General features: G+C 43.4%; 1 protein-coding gene across 1 annotated transcript in view; it reads right to left on the bottom strand.

Annotated features, from left to right (window-relative positions):
• RNF17 (ring finger protein 17) overlaps positions 1-21756 on the bottom strand; it is a 785154-nt gene that overhangs the window by 295339 nt on the left and 468059 nt on the right. Inside the window, 1 exon segment of the mRNA XM_030200280.1 lies at positions 2528-2648. Within this exon segment, the coding sequence (XP_030056140.1) occupies positions 2528-2648 (121 nt within the window).

Here is a 21756-nt window from a genome sequence, read left to right as displayed (position 1 = left end):
TACCCAGGTGGGAAAATGTGGAGTACAAATGCAATAAATAAATAAATAGTGGTAACTAAATTTTGTGATCCACCATCAGATCACACTTTCCCTTTGTTAATTTCCATCAACTGTCAATCCAGCTTTGTAGTCCATCCCCTGATCTGCTCTTGTAAATTATGTGGGACAAACATGTCGTTCTTTGAAAACGTGCCTGATTGATCATAGTAGTGTTAATACAAGGATGTTGACAGCATCATTGGTATCCCACAGTCAGAATCTGAAGCCATCTTGACTCTTAAATATATTATCTTAGAACAATTGTCTCTAAAAGACACGGCAATATTCGCCAATTTTTGAGGCAAAGGGAACAGATTTTTCATTTTGTACTCTGAGTTAAACATAGCATAGCAGTGGAGTAGATTTTTTTTCCCAACTGTATCTTTTGAATTCTTGAAGTCATGCACAGCACAAAATGTCAAAGTGTTGGCACCTTTTTCAAACCAACAGCCATGCTGCCAGCCACTAATTGGCAAGGAAGAAGTCTGACAAGATCCCTTGATGCCACTTTTGCGAAACAGGGCGTGCCCCTGTCGGGAGCAGTATTGTGACAGAGGGGATGACTGGCTTCCGAAGATAAATTAAGATCAAGTTTTGTTTGGAATGCTAAAGACAAATTATTTAAAGAACATACATATATTGGGTAAATTATAAATGCACAATGAATGTAGACAGAATGTGTTTGGGACACTTTTTTTTTTGAGCGCCATGCTTTTTGTAAGAAAGTGGAGATTTTTGACCAATGTTTAAAGAGTTCCAACCAAAGAACATTGTTAGGGTTGTGAACGTTTTTCCGAGTTTTTTTTTGTCCATACTTTTTAATTTTTTTTTACTACAATTGATGAGATATAAAGAAGCTTTTTAGATAAAACGTGGGTAATATACCAAATGTTAATGGTGTAAGATTTTCAATTTTTGATTGTCTAGAGATAGGTGCACTAGGCACTATTCTATGAGGCAGTGTATAAGTGCCATAGAACCTAATTGCAAGAGAGGTGTACACATGGGTGGAGCATGAGTGGGCCATGGGGACTGTCTCCCAGTTAAGGAAGGGCATAGCCAGACACACAATTTTGTCCCACTCCGCTTGTCCAACAAGTGATTTGGTCTCTCCCTCTCTTGTCTGCTTTCCATATGGTCTCTCAAACATCCCCGCTCCCCTGCATACCTTTTAAACAGCAGATTTTCACCGGCAGCAACTAATACACACTGCTCATATTGGCCCCACAGCCTTCCCTCTGATGCAACTTCCTGTTTCCGCATAGGCAGGAATACATTAGAGGGAAGGCTGTGGGGCCGATGCGAGCAGTATGCATCAGTTGCTGCTCACTGCAGAGGAAGATCTGCTATTTACAAGGTACAGTTGTTGGGTATTTTCGGCTGGTGGGACTTGGGGATTCCTGCTACTGGGTGGGCCTGAGAACCAAGTGGATGGGCCTGGGCCCACCTTTGGCTATGGCACTGAGTTTATAGAATACTATGAACTATGTGCATCACATAGGCACTCCAATACCAATCTTACACTAGTACTTTATAATGGAATCTTGGCATCAGTTGCTATTAATAGAATTAGCACTATGTGTGTGGAATTGGAGCATCTATACTGAGGCACCAACATGTATCAAGTAACATGGGTATTAAAAACTGCAAGTTAAAGGGGCTTCTCTGTGGATACAGCAGCATTTTATATACAAAAGACTTTACAAAATTGCTCAAGGTTTAAATGTGCAAACTTACACATTCGTCTGTCTTGATCGGAGGCATTCTAGGGATCAGGGTTGGCACTTAAGTATGCAAAATAACCTGAGAAATATGAGTCTCTCCAGGAGCATACAAAATACTGGAGTTATCTGTAAGACTATTCTATAAATATATACCTATTTTATAAAGGGAAATTGTGTACCTAACTTATATACCTGCAACACAAGATAGGCGGACTTGTAAAAACAAAATACCCTCCATGTATATTTTCTCCAGATCCGATTGTGAAAATAAAGCTTCCAAATGAAATAAAAATTACTTAAAAGGTATTTTGAAGGATTTCATTAGTAAACAGCTCAAATGGAATTTGAGCTAAAACCCCTCTCATATTGGTGAGCAATTTCCAATAAACCACACAGCAGTATTAAATTACACAGGTACCTTTGTACCCAATTAACTGAAAATTTGCTGAAGATAATGTCCACAGGTGTTTCACTTCTGAAAATCTACTAATGTTACATGTATACATTCATCATTATTATTTTAATATTCCACTCTCACTATAGGTATTGAAGTGGTTTACAATAAAAGTTTTTCAGCAAAACAGGAAGTATATTTTGTTCAATACTTAGCAGTCAAACTGCAAATGTATTCTAAGCATTACATATATTATGGCTGGCATAATATATGACTTTCAACCAAAATACTGTGGATATAAATATTCACAAAAACTTAACACACCTTTTTTGTTGACTTTTATTTATACACATTTTTAAATCAAACTTACCCTGGAATATAGCATGCCATGTTCTCTTTTACTAACTTTGTATTAACACTTGGCGTCAATTTTCCAGGTTCTTCTTCATACTCAAATAACTCAATTGATAGCATACTATCCTGCAAAATACCTATGTAAAAAAAAAAAAAGCAGTAATTCTGTAATTATAACATTTTAAACCACCAGAGAGGTTTAATAATCATCACATCAAAGTAATGTATCCTCTATGTTGCAACAGAGGAACATTCTAATTCCCTGCTCCACAGTTGACCCTGTGGAGCAGGGTACAATGACAAAGAACCAAACACTTAAGAGCACACTTAAAGGTATTTTGACAGAATGATTTCAAGTATTTTGCAGAAAATTAGAAGAGAAAAGCCCAGACAGGGAACTGCTTATTCTTATTATTTTGCAGTATATCAAAAGTGAACTATGAACAGCCTGGTAAATGAGAAGAAAAAGCTTGAGATTTAAGGATTCTGTGACCAAAGAACTTCTGGTGCTGAAGGACTTTTGAACTTTGTCCTGTTGCTTTTTTGACTTTTGTCTTATAAACAAAGTTTTGGGGATCCCCAATAAAGCTGTTTTATTATAATCAACACTATCTACAACTTGGCGCTAACAGCTAGACACCAAATGCACACAAGTTATAGAATACTAGCACTTAGGTGATTAAGTGCTAGGTGCTAATTAAGTCACTAAGAATTTAAGTACAAGCGGCATATGCATGAGCGGTCCATGGGCGAGTCTCACTCTTACACCTGCCATAGACATGGCATAACGATTTGCACCTAGATACAGGCACACTAATACCAACTTATGCTAGTATACTATAATGGAATCTGGGTGCATAGATTTCATTATACAATTAGCACTCAGTGTGGAGCACCAGCACACCCAAATTATGACATCCAGTTATATAGCATGGCCCCTTTTGTGTCTCTCTTATCTTGGTGGAGTTCATGCTTTATTCATCCCCAGTGAGGTCCTTAACCTTGGCCTCACCCAGATTATCAGGATTTTATTTTTGCACACTGAATAGTTTTCTTGGAGCTCTTATCAGTGGTTTTGAGTACCATTGACCAATTACTAATATTTATGTAGGCCTTCTGCAAATTCTCTCAACCTCACCTAGGAATGACTGCTACATAAGTACATAAATTTCCTCTCCAGTATTGTTAAACTTAAGACAGTATGCACTCTGAAGAAGTGGTTCTCAACTCACTGCAGATGTTTACAACATGCATGTTGTTATTTGCACAAAACAAAGGTAGTGCTAATAGGTAAGGCATTTACTGTGGTCATCTAGAGAACCAGATTGTAGGGAGATCCTTGGGGGGATGAGAAAGAACCACTGCTCTAGTACATTTCATTATATATGTCTTCTCATTTTTTCCTTATTTAGTTTGCGATGAGCAACTGTATTCTTAATAGTAGACAGATCTTAAAAACAGCAACCAAGAACAAATATTAGCAAGGGCACAAAGGCTTCTTCCTAGAGAGTTACCAAGATGCCTTTCTAAACTATTTAATTTAACGAAGATTACAAAATAGCTCTCTCATCAACATAAAAAAATATACACAATAAACCATGAAGTAAATATTCAGCAGTATAACAACCACAAAGATAATTTTTTTAGTACAATATTACAATTAGCTGTATTAGAAAGTGGAATGTGTATCTAAATTAATTATTTGATATACATGTGCATAACAGTTTTTATAATTTCTATTTAAACCTGCACAGTAGTAGATAGGGTAATTTGGTAACACTCTCTGAATCATTTAAATACCCCATGGGCTAATTTGGCATGCACCACAACCTCTACATGGATATTCAAATATCAGCATGTTGCTAGTACATTTTTGAGAATACTTTACACCAAGCCATGGGGTTCCTGGGTGACTGTTGGTTTTACTCCAAAGTATTAGTTAAAGGGAGATTACTAACCTGTAGCAGGTATTCTCCGAGGACAGCAGGCTGATTGTTCTCACGATTAGGTGACGTCAGACGGCAGCCCCAGGATCGGAAGATCTTCCTAGCAACAAAGTTTGCTAGCTCTCGCATGCACATGTGCGACCGTCATCCCACCCGTAGCGCGAGCGTGCTCCCCAGTCCAGTGAAAAGCCAAACAAACAAGGGAAGACAACTCCAAAGGGGAGGTGGGCGGATTTGTGAGAACAATCAGCCTGCTGTCCTCGGAGATTACCTGCTACAGGTTAGTAACCTCGCTTTCTCTGAGGACAAGCAGGCTGCTTGTTCTCACGATTGGGGTATCCCTAGCCCCCAGGCTCACTCAAAACAACAAGCATTGGTCAATTGGGCCTCGCAACGGTGAGGACATAACTGAGATTGACCTAAACAACAAAAACTAACTGAAAATGCAGCCTGGAACAGAATAAAAATGGGTCTAGGGGGGTGGAGTTGGATTCTAAACCCCAAACAGATTCTGCAGCACCGACTGCCCGAACTGACTATCACGTCGGGTATCCTGCTGTAGGCAGTGAGATGTGAATGTGTGGACAGATGTGAATGTGTGGACAGATGACCACGTCGCAGCCTTGCAAATCTCTTCAATAGTGGCTAAGACCAATTTGAAGAAGGTTTCCTTCTGAAGTTGCTGTATCACCACTCGACCTCAAGTTTTTTATTTGGGAATACAAGAATCACCAAGACTCCTGAGGCAGGCCTTTTGGCCGAAACACAGTTTTCTGTGTCGAGTCATTGAATAAAGTGGTTCTTTGAAATCTTATCTCCCGTTCTCCTGGAGTCATTGGTCCATTTCCCACTCTCTTTCTGTGCTGTTATTTTTACGTGGGAGTTAGTGTTCATCCACTTAGGTGGATTACTCTTGACTTCAAATGAGCCACTGACGCTGCCATGGCTCTAACACTATGAGCCGTGACATGGCCCTCAAGAGTCAGCCCAGCTTGGGCATAAGTGAAGGAAATGCAATCTGCTAGCCAATTTGAGATGGTGCGTTTCCTGACAGACACTCCCCTTCTATTGGGGTCAAAAGAAACAAACAATTGGGCGGACTGTCTGTGTGGGCTTCTCCGCTCCAGATAGAAGGCCAATGCTCTCTTGCAGTCCAATGTGTGCAACTGACATTCAGCAGGGCGGGTATGAGGGCGGGGAAAGAATGTTGGCAAGACAATTGACTGGTTAAGATGGAACTCCGACACCACCTTTGGCAAGAACTTAGGGTGAGTGCGGAGGACTACTCTGTTATGATGAAATTTGGTATAAGGAGCATGAGCTACCAAGGATTGAAGCTCACTGACTCTACGAGCTGAAGTGACTGCCACCAAGAAAATGACCTTCCAAGTCAAGTACTTCAGACGGCAAGAATTCAGTGGCTCAAAAGGAGGTTTCATCAGCTAGGTGAGAACGACATTGTGATCCCATGACACTGTAGGAGGCTTGATAGGGGGCTTTGACAAAAGCAAACCTCTCATGAAGCAAACAACTAAAGGCTGTCCCGAGATAGGCTTAACCCTCTACACGATAATGAAAAGCACTAATCGCACTAAGATGAACTCTTACAGAGTTGGTCTTAAGACCAGCCTCAGACAAGTGCAGAAGGTATTCAAGCAGGGCCTGTGTAGGACAAGAACGAGGATCTAGGGCCTGGCTGTTACACCAGATGGCAAAACTCATCCATTTGAAAGCATAACACCTCTTCGTGGAATCTTTCCTGGAAGCAAGCAAGACTCGGAAGACACCCTCAGAAAGACCCAAGGAGGCAAAGTCTACACTCTTAACATCCAGGTCGTGTGAGCCAGAGACTGGAGGTTGGGATGCAGAAGCGTCCCCTCGTTCTGAAGGTTGGGAAACACTCCAATCTCCACGGTCCTTCGGAGGACAACTCCAGAAGAAGAGGGAACCAGATCTGACGCGGCCAGAATGGAGCGATCAGAATCATGGTTCCACGATGCTGCTTGAGTTTCAGCAAAGTCTTCCCTACCAAGGGTATGGGAGGATACGCATACATGAGGCCCTTCCCCCAATGAAGGAAAAAGGCATCCGACGCTAGTCTGCCGTGGGCCTGAAGTCTGGAACAGAACTGAGGGACCTTGTGATTGGTCTGAGTGGCAAAAAGATCTAACAAGGGGGTGCCCCACGCTTGGAAAATCTTGCGGACAACTCTCGAGTTGAGGGACCACTCGTGCAATTGCATTTTCCTGCTCAACCTCTCGGCCAGACTTTTGTTTACGCCTACCAGATACGTGGCTTGAAGAAACATGCCATGACGACGAGCCCAAAGCCACATCTCGACTCTCGACGGCTTCCTAACACAAGGGGCGAGATCCAGTGCCCCCCTGCTTGTTGATGTAATACATGGCAACCTGATTGTCTGTCTGAATTTGGATAATTTGGTTGGCTAGCCGATCTCTGAAAGCCTTTAGCGCGTTCCAGACCGCTCGTAACTCCAGGAGGTTGAAATGAAAACCCATCTCCTGGACAGACCAACATCCTTGGGTGTGGAGCCCATCGACATGAGCCCCCACCCCAGAAGAAACGCATCCGTAGTCAGCACTTTTTGTGGCTGAGGAATTTGAACGGGACATCCCAAGGTCAAATTGGAGTGAATTGTCCACCAATGCAGGTATTTGAGAAAAACTGTGGACAACCGGATCATGTCTTCTAGATCCCCCGCAGCTTGGTACCACTGGGAAGCTAGGGTCCACTGAGCAGATCTCATGTGGAGACGGGCCATGGGAGTCACGTGAACTGTGGAGGCCATGTGGCCGAGCAATCTCAACATCTGCCGAGCTGTGATCTGCTGACGCTTGTACCCAGGAGACAAGGGACAGAAGATTGTCTGTCCTCGCTTCGGGGAGGTAGGCATGAGCAGTCGGAGTCTAGCAGAGCTCCTAAGAATTCTAGTTTTTGCACTGGAAGAAGGTGGGACTTTGGATAATTTATCATAAACCCTAATAGCTCCAGGAGTTGAATAGTCATCTGCATTGACTGTAGAGCTCTGACCTCCGAGATGTTCTTCACCAGCCAATCGTCGAGATAAGGGAACACATGCACTCCCAGTCTGAGCAAAGAGGCCGCCACTACTGCCAGGCATTTCGTGAACACTATGGGCGCAGAGGCGAGACCAAAGGGTAGCACACAGTACTGAAAATGCCGTGCTCCCAGACGGAATCGAAGATACTGTCTGTGAGCTGGTAGTATCGGAATGTGAGTATAAGCATCCTTCAAGTCCAGAGAGCATAGTCAATCGTTTTTCTTAATCATGGGGAGAAGGGTGCCCAGGGAAAGCATCCTGAACTTTTCTCGGACCAGATATTTGTTCAGGGCCCTTAGGTCTAGGATGGGACGCATCCTCCCTGTTTTCTTTTCCACAAGAAAGTACCTGGAATACAATCCCAGCCCTTCCTGGCCTGGTGGCACGGGCTCGACCGCATTGGCGCTGAGAAGGGCGGAGAGTTCCTCTGCAAGTACCTGCTTGTGCTGGAAGCTGAAGGACTGAACTCCCGGAGGCCAATTTGGAGGATTTGAGATCAAATTGAGCGAGTATCCTAGCCGCACTATTTGGAGAACTCTCCGGTCAGCGGTTACAAGAGGCCACCGTTGGTGAAAAACCTTTAACCTCCCTCCGACCGGCAGATTGTCTGGCACTGACACTTTTATCTCGGCTATGCTCGCCTGGAGCCAGTCAAAAGCCCGTCCCTTGCTTTTGCTGGGGAGCTGCAGGGGCCTGTGGAGGTGCACGCTGTTGACGGGAACGAGTGCGCTGGAGTTTAGCCTGAGCAGGCTGGCGGGCAGGCGGATTGTACCTACGCCTATTATAAGCGTAGGGAGCATTCCTCCTTCCCCCATAAAAGTGTCTACCTTTTGAGGTAGATGCTGAAGGCGTCCGGTGGGAGAGCTTGTCGAATGCAGTGTCCTGCTGGTGGAGCTGTTCTACCACCTGTTCGACCCGCTCACCAAAAATGTTATCCCCCCCCCCCCCCACCCAGCAAGGCGCATCCGCAATCCGCTGCTGGACTCTATTCTCCAGGTCAGAGGCACGCAGCCATGAGAGTCTGCACATCACTATACCTTGAGCAGCGGCCCTGGACGCAACATCAAAAGTGTCATAAACACCCCTGGACAGGAATTTGCGAGACGCCTTCAGCTGCCTGACCACTTTCTGAAAAGGCTTGGCTGCTCCGATGGGAGCTTATCGACCAAGTCCGTCAGCTGCCTCACATTGTTCCACATGTGGATGCTCGTGTAAAGCTGGTAGGATTGAATCTTGGACACGAGAATAGCAGAATGGTAGGCCTTCCTCCCAAAAGAGTCCAGAGTCCTACACTCCCGCCCCGAGGGCGCCGAGTCGTAATCCCTGGTACTCTTGACTTTCTTGAGAGGCAGATCCACAACTCCAGAGTCATGAGGCAACTGGGTCTTCATCAACTCTGGGTCCCCATGGATCCGATACTGGGACTCAATCTTTTTGGGAATAGTGGGATTACTTAGGGTTTCATCCAGTTCACCATCAATGTCTGCTTCAGAACATTATGAAGGGTTACAGTGGACGACTCCTTAGGTGGCGAAGGATTGTCCAGGACCTCGAACATCTCAGCCCTGGGCTCATTCTCAGTAACCACTGGGAAGGGAATGGCCGTAGACATTTCCCGGACAAATGATGAGAAAGACAGACTCTCAGGGGGAGACAGCTTTCTCTCTGGCGAAGGAGTGGGATCAGAAGGAAGACCACAAGACTCCTCGTCACAGAAATATCTGGGGTCTTCCTCTGCCTCCCACGAGGCCTCACCTTCGGTATCGGACACAAGTTCACGAACTTCAGTCCGAAGCCGAGCCCGTCTCAACGCCGAGAAACTAGGTCCCCTATGGCGGTGCCGAGAAGAAGACTCTCGCGCCACCGGCGACGAAGCTCCCTCCAGGTAGACTCCAGACGTCGATGCACCCTCCGATGCCGACATAGATACCGGCGATGAATTCGGTACTGCTGGCTCCGTCGACGTCGAAAGACCGGACAAGGCTTCGAACAGAACGTTCCACTGAGCCAATCTTGCCGCCTGGTCCTCCTCTTGAGCTGGAGGCACAAAGTACAAGCGTTAGGGTGATGACCAGCCTTGAGACACTGAAGACACAAAACGTGCCTGTCAGTGAGCGAGATCGTCCGGTTGCACCGCGTGCACTTCTTGAAGCCGCTGGCAGGCTTCGAGGACATGGGCGGAAAAAATCACGCCGGTGAGGTCAAACGAGATGATGCCTGAAAAAAAGGCACCAAAAGAAGGAAAAAACCTGTACGGGTGGCGAAAAAAGCCGCTCACGCCAAAGAAAGTAAACTTACGGGGAAACTCTAAAAAAGTGAAGGAAAACAAAAACTACTTTTTTTTTTAAAGAACACAAGAGTACTGAAGAACAAGCCGAATTCGGCGACAAAAACACCGGCAAACGCAGCGCGGGCCTCTCTGGGACAGAGAACGACCGATACACAGCCGTTCCGAGCCACGGAAAAAGAGAGACTGGGGAGCACGCTCACGCTACGGGCAGGAAGACCGTCGTGCATGCGCGGTTCGCGCATGTGCATGCGAGATCTAGCACCACTGTCTCATACACACATTATGACTCAAAAGCTCTGCCCGTCTCCTGATCACTTGCATGGAATGAGTATTTCTAGAAAAGCTACCAAGGAGAATTTGTAACAAAACTGGGCTGCCACCATTGTCTAAAGCATTTCTCAAGAAAGTCAACATGGGTTTAAAGTACAAATTGGCTGATGGGTTGAATTTATTTTTAATAGAAGCAAGCAAATAAATAAGTAGTAATGGCTCCTTTCCAGAGAGAGGGAACCTGTGCTTTTGACAAACTAGTAATAACCTTAGATTAAAAAAAAAAATTTAGAGGGAGTGTTAACAGAAAGCTGGTACAGGGGTCTGCAAGAGCTTTCATGAATAAAGCCATATTCAAACTCAAAATAAAATCAGGACTAGGCAATGTACAAAAATAGTTAATGAGAGAAAAGTAGAGGAAATTGAGTAACCAGAATGCATAAAAAGGTTGGTGCAATCAGTGGCATAGCCACAGGTGGGCCCGGGCCCATGCAATAGCAACCCACCTACGATGTAGCTGGCAGGGATCCCAAAACCCCACCAGCTAAAAAATTGAACACCTCTACCTCCCTCATACCTTCTAAAGAGCAGATCTTCCGCCAGCAGCATGACTGATACACACTGCTAGCGCAGGCCCCACAGCCTTTCGACACAATTTTCTGTTTTCGCATAAGTGGAGTACACCAGAAGGAAAGCTGTGGGGCCAGTGCGAGCAGAGTACATCAGTCATGCTGCTCACTGCTGGCAAAAATGTGCTTTTTAAAAAGTACATTGTTGGATGGGGGTGGGGGCTGAGAAACTGATCGCCTGTGGGGCAGGGTTCTTCTGCCCACCCAACTTCAACCTAGGCCTACTCAAAAATGGGTGTCTGGCTATGCCCCTGGGTGCAATTCATCTTTAAGAACACTAACCTCTCATAAAAAGTTAGAATACACAAATGACACCCAAAGTGATATGGGCTTATAGAGGGACGTAGTTATCAACTTTCCTTTTTAAAGAATAGCAGCTTTATAGGTTAGATACATGTGAATGCACTGACTTATTATGCCAGTTTTAAGTGCACACATTTATACTTACTCTAAGATCCAGTGATACTTTTGTAAATTACAATAGCTCTGTATGATATGCACGTAATTGTGTACCTAAGCTTCATCCAGACACCACCCCTGTACACGCCCACTTGTAAACTGCATGCTATCTCATATCAGTTGCATCGTCTTCAGTTAGTACCCAACACCACTGCTTGGTTATTGATGAATTTGAAGCAGTCTGACCATATCACTCCAACCTCAGTTTCACATCACGACCAAACTGATGAGTATTAGACAATTTAAGATTTTTATACATATTTCGACCACTGTATCTGTGTTTTGTTAGTATATATGAGCCTTCACGGGACCTGTGCTGCCCAGTAGTCTTCTCCAGTTACCAGGAAAAATCATATAAAAATCAACTTTTGATTTCACACTTTTGATTTTATCTGTCAAGAGGAACTTGAAGGCTAAGTAGCACTCTCAGGCTTCTGGTTATAACACTTAGAATAAATTAAAAGGATTAGGGGTGGGTTTTAGGAGGGGCGGAGTTGTTTTTTTGTTTTTATGAACTGCTTTTCTTGTATTTTAAATAGTTTTTTTTTGTTCTACACTTCAGGCTCTGTTGAAGCATATGATCAAGTATTGTAAAAGTAAAGTAAGAATAATGCTTGGCTAGAGTAGTAATTTGTCCTAAATTGTAATAATTGTGTCATTTGGACGGGCTGGTCATAGGACACCCTGGCAGGTGATGTATTGGTGCAGAAATTTTGTCACCTACTAAACGACCAACAAAACAGACATGTTATGTGAATCAAGTGCTCGACATTTATAGTTTTTTTTTTATTTTTAAGTACAAAGGTTTTTTTTTAAACTTTAATTAGGTTGAAACCTAGGAGCATTTAAGATCTTTTTTTCCTGTTTGCAGATCAAAAAAGAAAGAAGGTATGTGGGATAGAGAATGACATGTGGATGGAGAGCTGTGGTAAATGAAAAAAAAAAATTGGCTCATTTACTGTGGGTGCAAAACTTTTTACCACCCTGTAGTGGCGTAACAAGGGCAGGGTGGTGGGGACGGTCTGCCACGGGTGCATGCTGCAAGGGGCGGAGGGTGCAGTTGTATGGCTGTTAGCTGCACCAGTTCCCTATCCCCCCCCCCCCCCCCCCGACGTTACTTCCTGTTCCGAGGGTTGGAACTGGCGGACCCTGACAGCCACGCAATGGCTCCCTGCACCCTCAGGAGGTAAGAGAAATGCGCAGCGGTGATCCATCCCGGGTGGCAGCCAACGTAGGAACACCACTGCCGCCCCGCGGGAATGGTAAAAAGCTTTGCTCCCATGCTTAAAAAAACAAACGTTGCAGTTACTGCTCCCGCATCTCAGTGCCTGCCAGCCTTCCTCCCTGTCCCACAGCAGCTCTACCTTATACAGCAGCCAGCAGCAATCCCCACAGGTTTGCTCCAGGACCTTCTATACAACTTCCTGTTTAGCAAAAACAAGAAGTTGCATCAGAAGGCGGGTTCCAGCAGAGAGAAGGCCGTGGAGCAGGCCTGTGGAGATCACTGTTGGCTCAGCTGGCTGCTGCATAAGAGAGCTACTGTGGTGGGAAGAGGAGAGGAAGACAAAAGTCGGCCCCTTGGAGGGGAGCGCTGTAAGTATGTGTGTGTGTGGGCTGCTGGACTCGCAGAGGGGGGGCGGGGCTGCTGGACCCACAGAGAGGGAGGGGGCACTGGACCATTGGTGGTAAGGTGGGCTGGCAGGAGAGAAGGGAGAGAGACACTGAACCCATGGGTAGAAGGTTGGAGGGATGGGAGAGAGGCACTGGACCTGTGGGAGAGGGGCTACTGGAGGGAAAGGAGAGAGGTGCAATGCCAGACATAGGAGGGAGTATATGGATATAGAGGGAAGATGCTAGACATGGGAGAGAACAGGAACACTGAAAGGAGGTGTTGGACTTGTGGAGGGGGCACGGAAGAGTGGTGCTGGACATAGGAGGAGGAGATAGGGACAGAGTGGTGGTGATCAATGAGGGGAGATGGACACAGAGAAGATGCTGGACAGGGAAGTATATAGAACACAGAGAAGAAATATACAGAACATGGGGAAAGACAGGTACACACATATGGAAGACGTATGGTGAGCATGGAGAAAGAAGAAATGTCAAATGGGTAGGAGATCCTGGTGAGTGAGTTAAGAAGATAGAGGGAAATTGAAACCAGAGCTTGGGATCAAAATGATTTGAAAAATAAAATAACCAGACAACAAAAGGTAGACAAAAAATTATTTCCTATTTTGTGATTAGAATATGTCAGACTTGAAATGTGTATCCCACCAGAGCTGGTGTTACCTGTGGCTAGGGCCCAGTGCAGAAATTTGGGAGGGGACCCCAAAGCCCACTACCAGGCCATGCCTTCTTCGGCTTCCAGCAGGCAAAGGGCTGTCTCTGGCCAGGGGGCAGTTGTCCTAGTTGCACCCCCCTAACACCACCTCTGGCATGTGTGATCTTTATATCTTGCACAGGATAGAAGGAAATGCATATCTTTCTATTTCCTTGGTGTCGCTTCTTGTGGTTTTAGGTTAATATATATCATTTTTGGTCAGCTATTATGTATTTGGCATTTGTGTTCTGTGACCAAGATAATCTGTTTGCATGAAGCATTCTGTAGTAATTTAGCTTGTTCAGTCTTCCTGATAATGGAGGGGATATTTATGAGTGGAGACAGGAATTCTGTTGATCCTTGTTCTGTTTTGTTTGTGATTTATAAAATGACAGTTGTACAGAATATTGTTTCTTTTATACTTTTATAAAATGATATAAAATCAGAACTGTTCGAGGCTTGTGCAGATGGGATCCGAAAGAGCTCACGGGGACATGTGGGGAACTTGGGGGGCTTGGGACCCCCAATGTTTGTATATTCAGAGCACCCTTTCTGGATAATAAAACAAGGGTTACCTGTAATGATTTATTTCATCCCCCCCTAATTATTCCATGTGCTGTTTTGAAACCTTGCTAACTAGATCAGGCTGCAAGGTGGCCTTTTTGTGACCCACACTCCTAACTAAACTGGACCCAAAAACATGTTTAAGCATTTAGTGTGATTTGTTGGGCAAGCAAAGGGAGAAGGGGAAGTGGACCTTTTACTGAGACAGATGTGTGTGGGCGAGAGACGGTTATACAAGATCTTGGGAAGAGTGTGCGTCACAAGAATGGAACCCCCCCCCCCCCCATGTTTTTGCTGTATTCTTGCTGACCAATGTTAAGGTCATGTCTAGGGCAAGATATTGTACAAGACAGCTTAAGAATTTATTGTCAACTGTGTTACAAGCTTTTAGAAGATAAGTACATGCATACAGAATGGTCCAATGTAATTAAGATTTAATGGATATTTAGATTTCTATTACCGTATTTTTCAGGCTATAGGACGCACTTTCCCCCCCCCCCCAAATTTGGGAGGAAAATGGGGGGTGCGTCTTATAGTCCGAACGTAGAGAAATTCGACTACCTGGATCCCCAGCCCGCTCTCCCTCCGAGTTCCGAGATCGCCCTCCCTCCCTCCGAGATCCCCTTCCCTCACTGAGGGCGGGACCAGAGCTGAGAAAAACAGAACAGGAAAGAGTGACGTGCCGAGGCTGCATGGTTTTCGCTTCTGCTGCGGCCCTGACTAGGTAAAATTACTTAGAACTCAGAGGGAGGGAGGGAAGGGGATCTCGGAGAGAGGGCGGGCTGGGGATCCCGGAACTTGGGAGGGAGGGAGACGGACGGACCCTGGAAAACGGGAGACATTTGGACAAGACGCACCGGAGCACCTAGGTTGTAGAGGAGGAAAAAGGTGTGTCTTATAGTCCAAAATTTTTTTTCCTATTTCCCTCCACTAAAACCTAGGTGCATCTTATGGTCCGGTGCGTCTTATAGTCCGAAAAATACGGTAATTCTTGGGTCAAGAGTTCCTGTGTTTCATACAGTTTGAAACCACATTGTATCTGGATAGTGCAAAGGGGAAGTTGGGAGCAGTCTGCTAGCTGAGCCACAAGGTCAGATGGTATATTGTTTGGATACGTGATATAAAAAAACTGCTTAAGTAGCATAAGGAGGTGGGCTTGGAATTTGTAACAGAAGGTATGGTGGGTAAACATAGCACGGCTTTGTGACTCAGTCAGGTGGAGTGGCATAACTGCTATTCTAGGAATTAGGGTATGGACTGATAATTGATAGAAGTCAGATGTGTTGGATTAGGAAAGTAGAAGATTGGTTCGTGGGATGTGCATAGATGGTAGTTAGTTTCAAGATTATTGTATAACATGTACTAAATCAATTGCATAAAAATGAGAGAAATCTATGTACATCGGACTTTCTTGCTCCCACGGAAGTGAACTGGCATGGAGACAGGGAAGTCTCTCTCTAATTATTTCTTTTCTGTATTTTAGACTTGCTATAAGCCTATGCTTGAGATACTATTTACTTGTTTCCAGAATAAACATATCTTTTTTATTTCACTTCTGAGTAAGTATTATTTGTTTTTATTAGTGTAAGAAACAAATCCAAGAACATGGGTGTTCTAGCAGTAATCAGTTGGGGTTTGGCCAAGGTGGGTGCAGACCCCAACAGATGGGTACAGAGTTTGCAGGTATGGGGCCAAACTTTGACCCCGCATCAGTCTAATATGAGAACTTGCTCTGTTTTGTGGAATGCAGAGGTATATTATAAAAATGCACTTGATTTTTAAAAAATTACTACTATTTAAGAGAGATATCTAGAATGATTAGTGAGCATATAGAAATTCTGTCTGGATGTAAATGGCATTTTTATTTTTTTTTGAAACTGTCTCCCAGCTGTGTGTTAGTATATAGATAAGTCCTGGGAATAAAGATGGCCAAGGGAAAGCAACAGAAGAGTTAGAGCTGAATGACATTTATATTTTGCAAATGGTGATGCATAACTTGATGGGATATCCTTGTCAGAACAGAGTAAATCATTTCTTGGCTATTCTGGCATTTGGAAAGAGTTGGGTGGTCTTATAGGGAGGGAGGGGAGAGTGGAAGGGGAAGGGCTCTTGGAGTATGTTTCTCTATGGGTGGTTCACTGCTCTTGTTTTCTATGAAGCTTAACTACCAACATGTTGCTTTGAATAAAGATGATTTACACATAAATTAAGTTTTGTATATACTCTGTGGAAGTTATTGTTTACTTTTGCAATGTGTGTATAGATGTCTGTTTTGGTGTGTGCATGTGATTATGTTTGAATAACTGTCTATACTTATGGCTATAATTTCTGAACACGCAGCACCATTAAATGACGTACTTTTAAATGCCCAGTTGGGCATATATGGTAACCTCACAACTTTTTTGGGGTACCCTCTCTCAAGGAGGCTATCTTGTAGAATTCGTGCTTGACCCCCAAAAAGTTGTGAGATCAGCTTATAAAAGGGCGAAATATACTGATAGACAATTGCTATTGCAACCTACAATGAGAGAAGAAGATCAAGAAGAAACAGTTCACACATATGTGTTAAAACACACACTGCAAGCATGCAGTGTTTCCAATATCATTAGGAGACACTGGAATATTGTCCAAACTTTACCTCAATTTGCAAACTCAGCGGTTAGGATGGCTTACAGTAGGGGAAGCAATTTAAAAGAGCTTCTGTGTTCGCCAAAACCGAACCGCCAGAGAGATATGGTTTATGGTGGACATAAAATATGTGGTGATTGCCAGTTGTGTTCTATAATGATTGTGACAAATGAATTTGTGAATCCCATCACCGGACAGAAGTTTACATTATATACAAATACTACTTGCAAGTCCAAGGGGAGTCATTTATTGTATCCAGTGCCCTTGTAGTAAGATTTATGTTGGTCAGACCACTCGACAGCTTTATGTCCGACTCATTGAACATAAAAGTGTTATTTCAACAAAGACTACCTCCCCATTGGCCATGCATTGTACCGAACTTTCTCATAGCTTTGATTCACTTAGATGTTTGATTTTACAACAAGTGGACTGGCATTTACAGGGAGAAGAAGCCCGTTTATGGTTACTAAGAAAGGAACAACAATGGATCTTTCGGCTAAAATCAATGAATCCTGTGGGTCTAAATGGGAAGATTGAATGGATGCATTTTTTTTTTGATTCAAACAATTATTTTGCACTTTCATCTTCATGTAGAAATGTGGATGTTCCCAGTTTTGTTTGAAGAATCACGATTGGACATCAATGACAGCGTGTGACGTCATAGTCTTTATATATATATATAGGGTCGCCATGTTTAATTGTATCTGCCCTTCATGCTACCGTCGGCATTATGAACGGAACGTAAGTGGAGTTAGTATTTAAAAGATTGGTATTTGAGAGACTGATTTTTAAGATATTTATAAATACTTAAGCTTTTTCTCCTCCTGTTTACAGAATATTTGACCGTTGAATTGGCTGGTTGAAATGCTGCAGTCCTGAAGCAGCATAATGTGAAACGGGACCCGTTGACCGCAGTTGAATCACGGTCTATGAGGAGAAAGCTTACAGCCTGCCTAAGCTAAGTAAAACTTTATAGCGTATATGGCAGAGCAGCCTAGTTGCTTTTTGATACAAAAAAGTTTTTCAAAAATACTAAAAAATAATACAAAATAAGGAGGTTTTTTCAGCGCCTGTGATGATTAATGTGTAGCCTTTATCCCATTACAAAAAAAACAAAAAGGCACACAACTGCTTACAAAACAGTAGATGAAAAACAACAAAGCAGTGGAATCAAATGTATTTATTGGAACAATACCCGACGTGGCCACGTTTCGCCCTCAGGCTGCGTCAGGGGTATAAACTATCAAAAGTGTATGTAAATATATCACACACACTAGTAGTTCAGTTGGAAGTAGCAGATAAATGGAACTAGATTTTTGGAACTACTAGTGTGTATGATATATTTACATACACTTTTGATAGTTTATACCCCTGACGCAGCCTGAGGGCGAAACGTGGCCACGTCGGGTATTGTTCCAATAAATACATTTGATTCCACTGCTTTGTTGTTTTTCATCAGCCTTTATCCCATTTACATCATTGGGAGGGGCTTGTTTTTGAGGCGTTTTCCTCCTAATCAAGAAGTTCTCTGACTTACATATAGATAACTGTGTTCTGTAATTATATGTACAAAAAATACTTCCTGACATTACTCCTAAGTCTGCCCCCTTCAATCTCAATCATATCCTCTAGTTCTACCGCCTTCCCGTCTACGGAAAAGGTTCGTTTGTGGATTAATACCTTTCAAATATTTGAATGTCTGTATCATGTCACCCGTTTCTCCTTTCCTCCAAGGTATACGCGTTCAGGTCAGACAGACTCTCCTTGTACGGTTTGCAAAGCGAATCCCAAACCATTTTTGTAGCTTTTCCTTGAACCGCTTCCAGTCTTTTTACATCTTTAGCAAGATACAGCCTCCAAAACGGAACACAATACTCCAAGTGGGGCCTCACCAACGACTTGTAGATGGGCATCAACACTTCATTTCTTCTGCTGGTTATACCCCTCTCTGTAAGTAGTATACTATGCTATACTTTGTATTATTTGAATATTTTTACTGCTGTAATTATCTATCGCTCATGTTTGATTTACTTACTGTATTACTAACCAAAAGAAAAAAAGCAGATCAAAAAAGACAAAAAAATGGAACAGGAGGATAACAAAACCACTTCTTCCGTTACCCTCCTGTTCCATTTTTTTGATCTGCTTTTTTTTGTTTGGTTTGCTATTTCTGTGGCAGATCTTTGCCTTTCTTTGTTTCTGTCTGTTTACTGTATTACTGCCTTGAGTGAATTCCTTAAAAAAAAAGGTTGTAAATAAATCCTAATAAATAAATATGTGGCATGCATATAGGAGGCGAGTCTTTCAATTGAAAGGCAACTTTGGAATTAAAAGACAGGATAAAGGTGAAAGGGGATAGACTCAGAAGTAACCTCAAAAAAATAAAAAAAATACTTCATGGAGAGGTTGGTGAATCCATAGAATGGCCTCCTTGTGGAGGTGGTGGCGATGAAATCTATATGTGAATTCAAAAAAGCTTGGGACAAGTACATAGGATCTTTAAGGGAGTGAAAGGGAGAGTAAATGGTACGGATGGGCAGACTAGATAGGCCAAATTATCTTTATCAGCGTTTCTTTGTCACCACTGAATACCACCTAGACATCCTGGGAACAACAAACCTGACTGGATGAGTCATCATAGTAAAACAGTAGGTGACAGCAGATATAGACCTGTATAGTCCATCCAGTTTGCCAAACAAAAAACTCATTACACATGGTATGTGATACTTCATATGTATACCTGACCTTGACTTGTCCTTGCCATTTTCAGGGTAAAGTTCATAGAAGTCTGCCCAGCATTGGCCTTGTCCTCCACTTACTGATGCTGCACAGTCCTGTCACGATCAGGGCACAGACCACAAAAGCCTGTCCAGCACTGGCTTTGCTGCCCAATTACTGGTGTTGCCTCCGCTAGGCTTCTGTGGATCCATTCCTTCTAAATAGGATTCCTTTGTGTTTATCCTACGCATTTTTTAATTCAGTTACCTTTTTCATCTCCACCACCTCCCGCGGGAGGGCATTCCACGTACCTACCACCCTCTTCTCTTCCTGACCTTTTTCCCGAGTTTGCCCCCCTTCAACCTCAATTCATGTCCTCTAATTCTACTGCCTTCCCGTAACTGGAAAAGGTTTGTTTGTGGAATACCATTCAAATATTTGGAACGCCTATCATATCACCAGTTTCTCCTTTCCTCCACGGTATACATGTTCAAGTCAGCAAGTCTCTCCTCTTACATCTTGCAACGTAAATCCCATACCATTTTTGTAGCTCTACTTTGTACCGTCTCAAGTCTGACATGTTCAAGTCAGCAAGTCTCTCCTCTTACATCTTGCAACGTAAATCCCATACCATTTTTGTAGCTCTACTTTGTACCGTCTCAAGTCTTTACACATCCTTAGCAAGATGCGGCCTCCAAAACTGAAAACAATACTCCAATTGGGGCCTCACCTTATGGTAGCCCTCAGGACAATTTACAAGACAATACATACAGGTTCTACACAAAAATAACTAGTTTTAGAAGTGTGATACAAGACAAAAGGTAAGAGGAAGGGAGTAGAACTATAATAATGATAGGAGAGCAGGTGGGATGAAACAAAGGAAGAGGTAGCTTGCAGAGATCAGTGCCTGCTCCGGGCCAGGTGTCCTAAAAAGCAGTAGTGATACTGAAGGAAAGCATCGGCAAATAAATGTTTTCAGATCAGCTTTGAACTTAGGTAATGAGGGTTGTAATCTCAGGGATTCTGGAAGGGTATTCCATAGTCGAGGTCCCTAGACAGAAAAAATTTGAGTGTCTGGTGTGTAAGTGAATTACCACACAATAGGGACAGACAGCTCCTTGTGACTCTGGGCAAGTCACTTAACCCTCCATGGCCCCAGGTACAAATAAGTACCTGTATACAATATGTAAGACGCATTGAGCCTGCCATGAGTGGGAAAGCGTGGGGTACAAATGTAACAAAAAAAAAATAAAAGCCGATTTTGCTGGGCAGATGAGTGTTCTAGACGGGCTGTATGAAACTAAAAAAACACAACAGGTATGATGGTTCACCAGAAGCTATTATCTTGGAGACTACTAATAGAATTTTGTAAGTTATACAGTAGCTGACTGGTAGCCAGTGTGCATCTGATATTTGGCTTTACTTCTTAATATTGGTGATCAGATGAATTGCATTGTTCTGGATGATTTGAAGATGTCTAAGATCTTTGATACAAGTTGCAATAGTCTAATTAATGATCAATGAGTGGAAAGGATATTGAGGATCAGGGAGAAGTCAGATCAAATTAAGCAAAGTTTGTAGAAACAGCCCTGGACAACACTGGAGACACTGGAGTATTTTAAGGACATTGCCTGTTTTTTCTCAATCTAAACTGTGGTTTGATACATTAGATGTAGAAACTTGAAAGAGCTTATATGCCCTTCCACTTTGACAGAGGTTGGGTTGCAAGCTCCACAGATTGGAGGACACAAAAAAAAATGTAATGAATGTAGTATGAGCTCTAACATGTTGGAAACAAAAGTATTTAAACATCCTTCCACCAATTGAGAATATACCCAGCTCCTGTGTTACCCACAGGAAAATACTCAAACAAATCCCAACACTACCATTCATACTCCTAAGAACCGAGGACTCCTTGAGTTCCAACACATCTAAGAACCGAGAACTCCCTGAGCTCCAACACATATGAGAATCTGAGCATCTAATCAGCACAGACGCAAGAGAGGTGAGCAAACGAACAAACTACAAACGCCGTGCCTCTGTGAAGAGTGGTTTAAACAACCGGCGACCCCCAGGAGACCACGACCGGGGAACAAGGAGACAGGAGAGACCCGACAAGGAGATCCAGTGACAACTGGATCCTCCCTCCATACACTAATGCGACGAATACAACTGTGGAGCCTCAAAACGTCATCTACTCGCTTCGACTATCTATCCTCGGTAACAAAGCTGTTTCTCCTCAGCTCCTACCTCCTACCACAGAACCTTTACTACTACTACTATAAATCATTTCTATAGCGCTACCAGTTGTATGCAGCGCTTCCCAATTGAACATGAAA

Source organism: Microcaecilia unicolor, chromosome 4 (assembly GCF_901765095.1).
Source record: "Microcaecilia unicolor chromosome 4, aMicUni1.1, whole genome shotgun sequence".
Lineage (NCBI taxonomy): Eukaryota > Metazoa > Chordata > Amphibia > Gymnophiona > Siphonopidae > Microcaecilia > Microcaecilia unicolor.
This window is presented reverse-complemented; position numbering and strand designations above follow the sequence as displayed.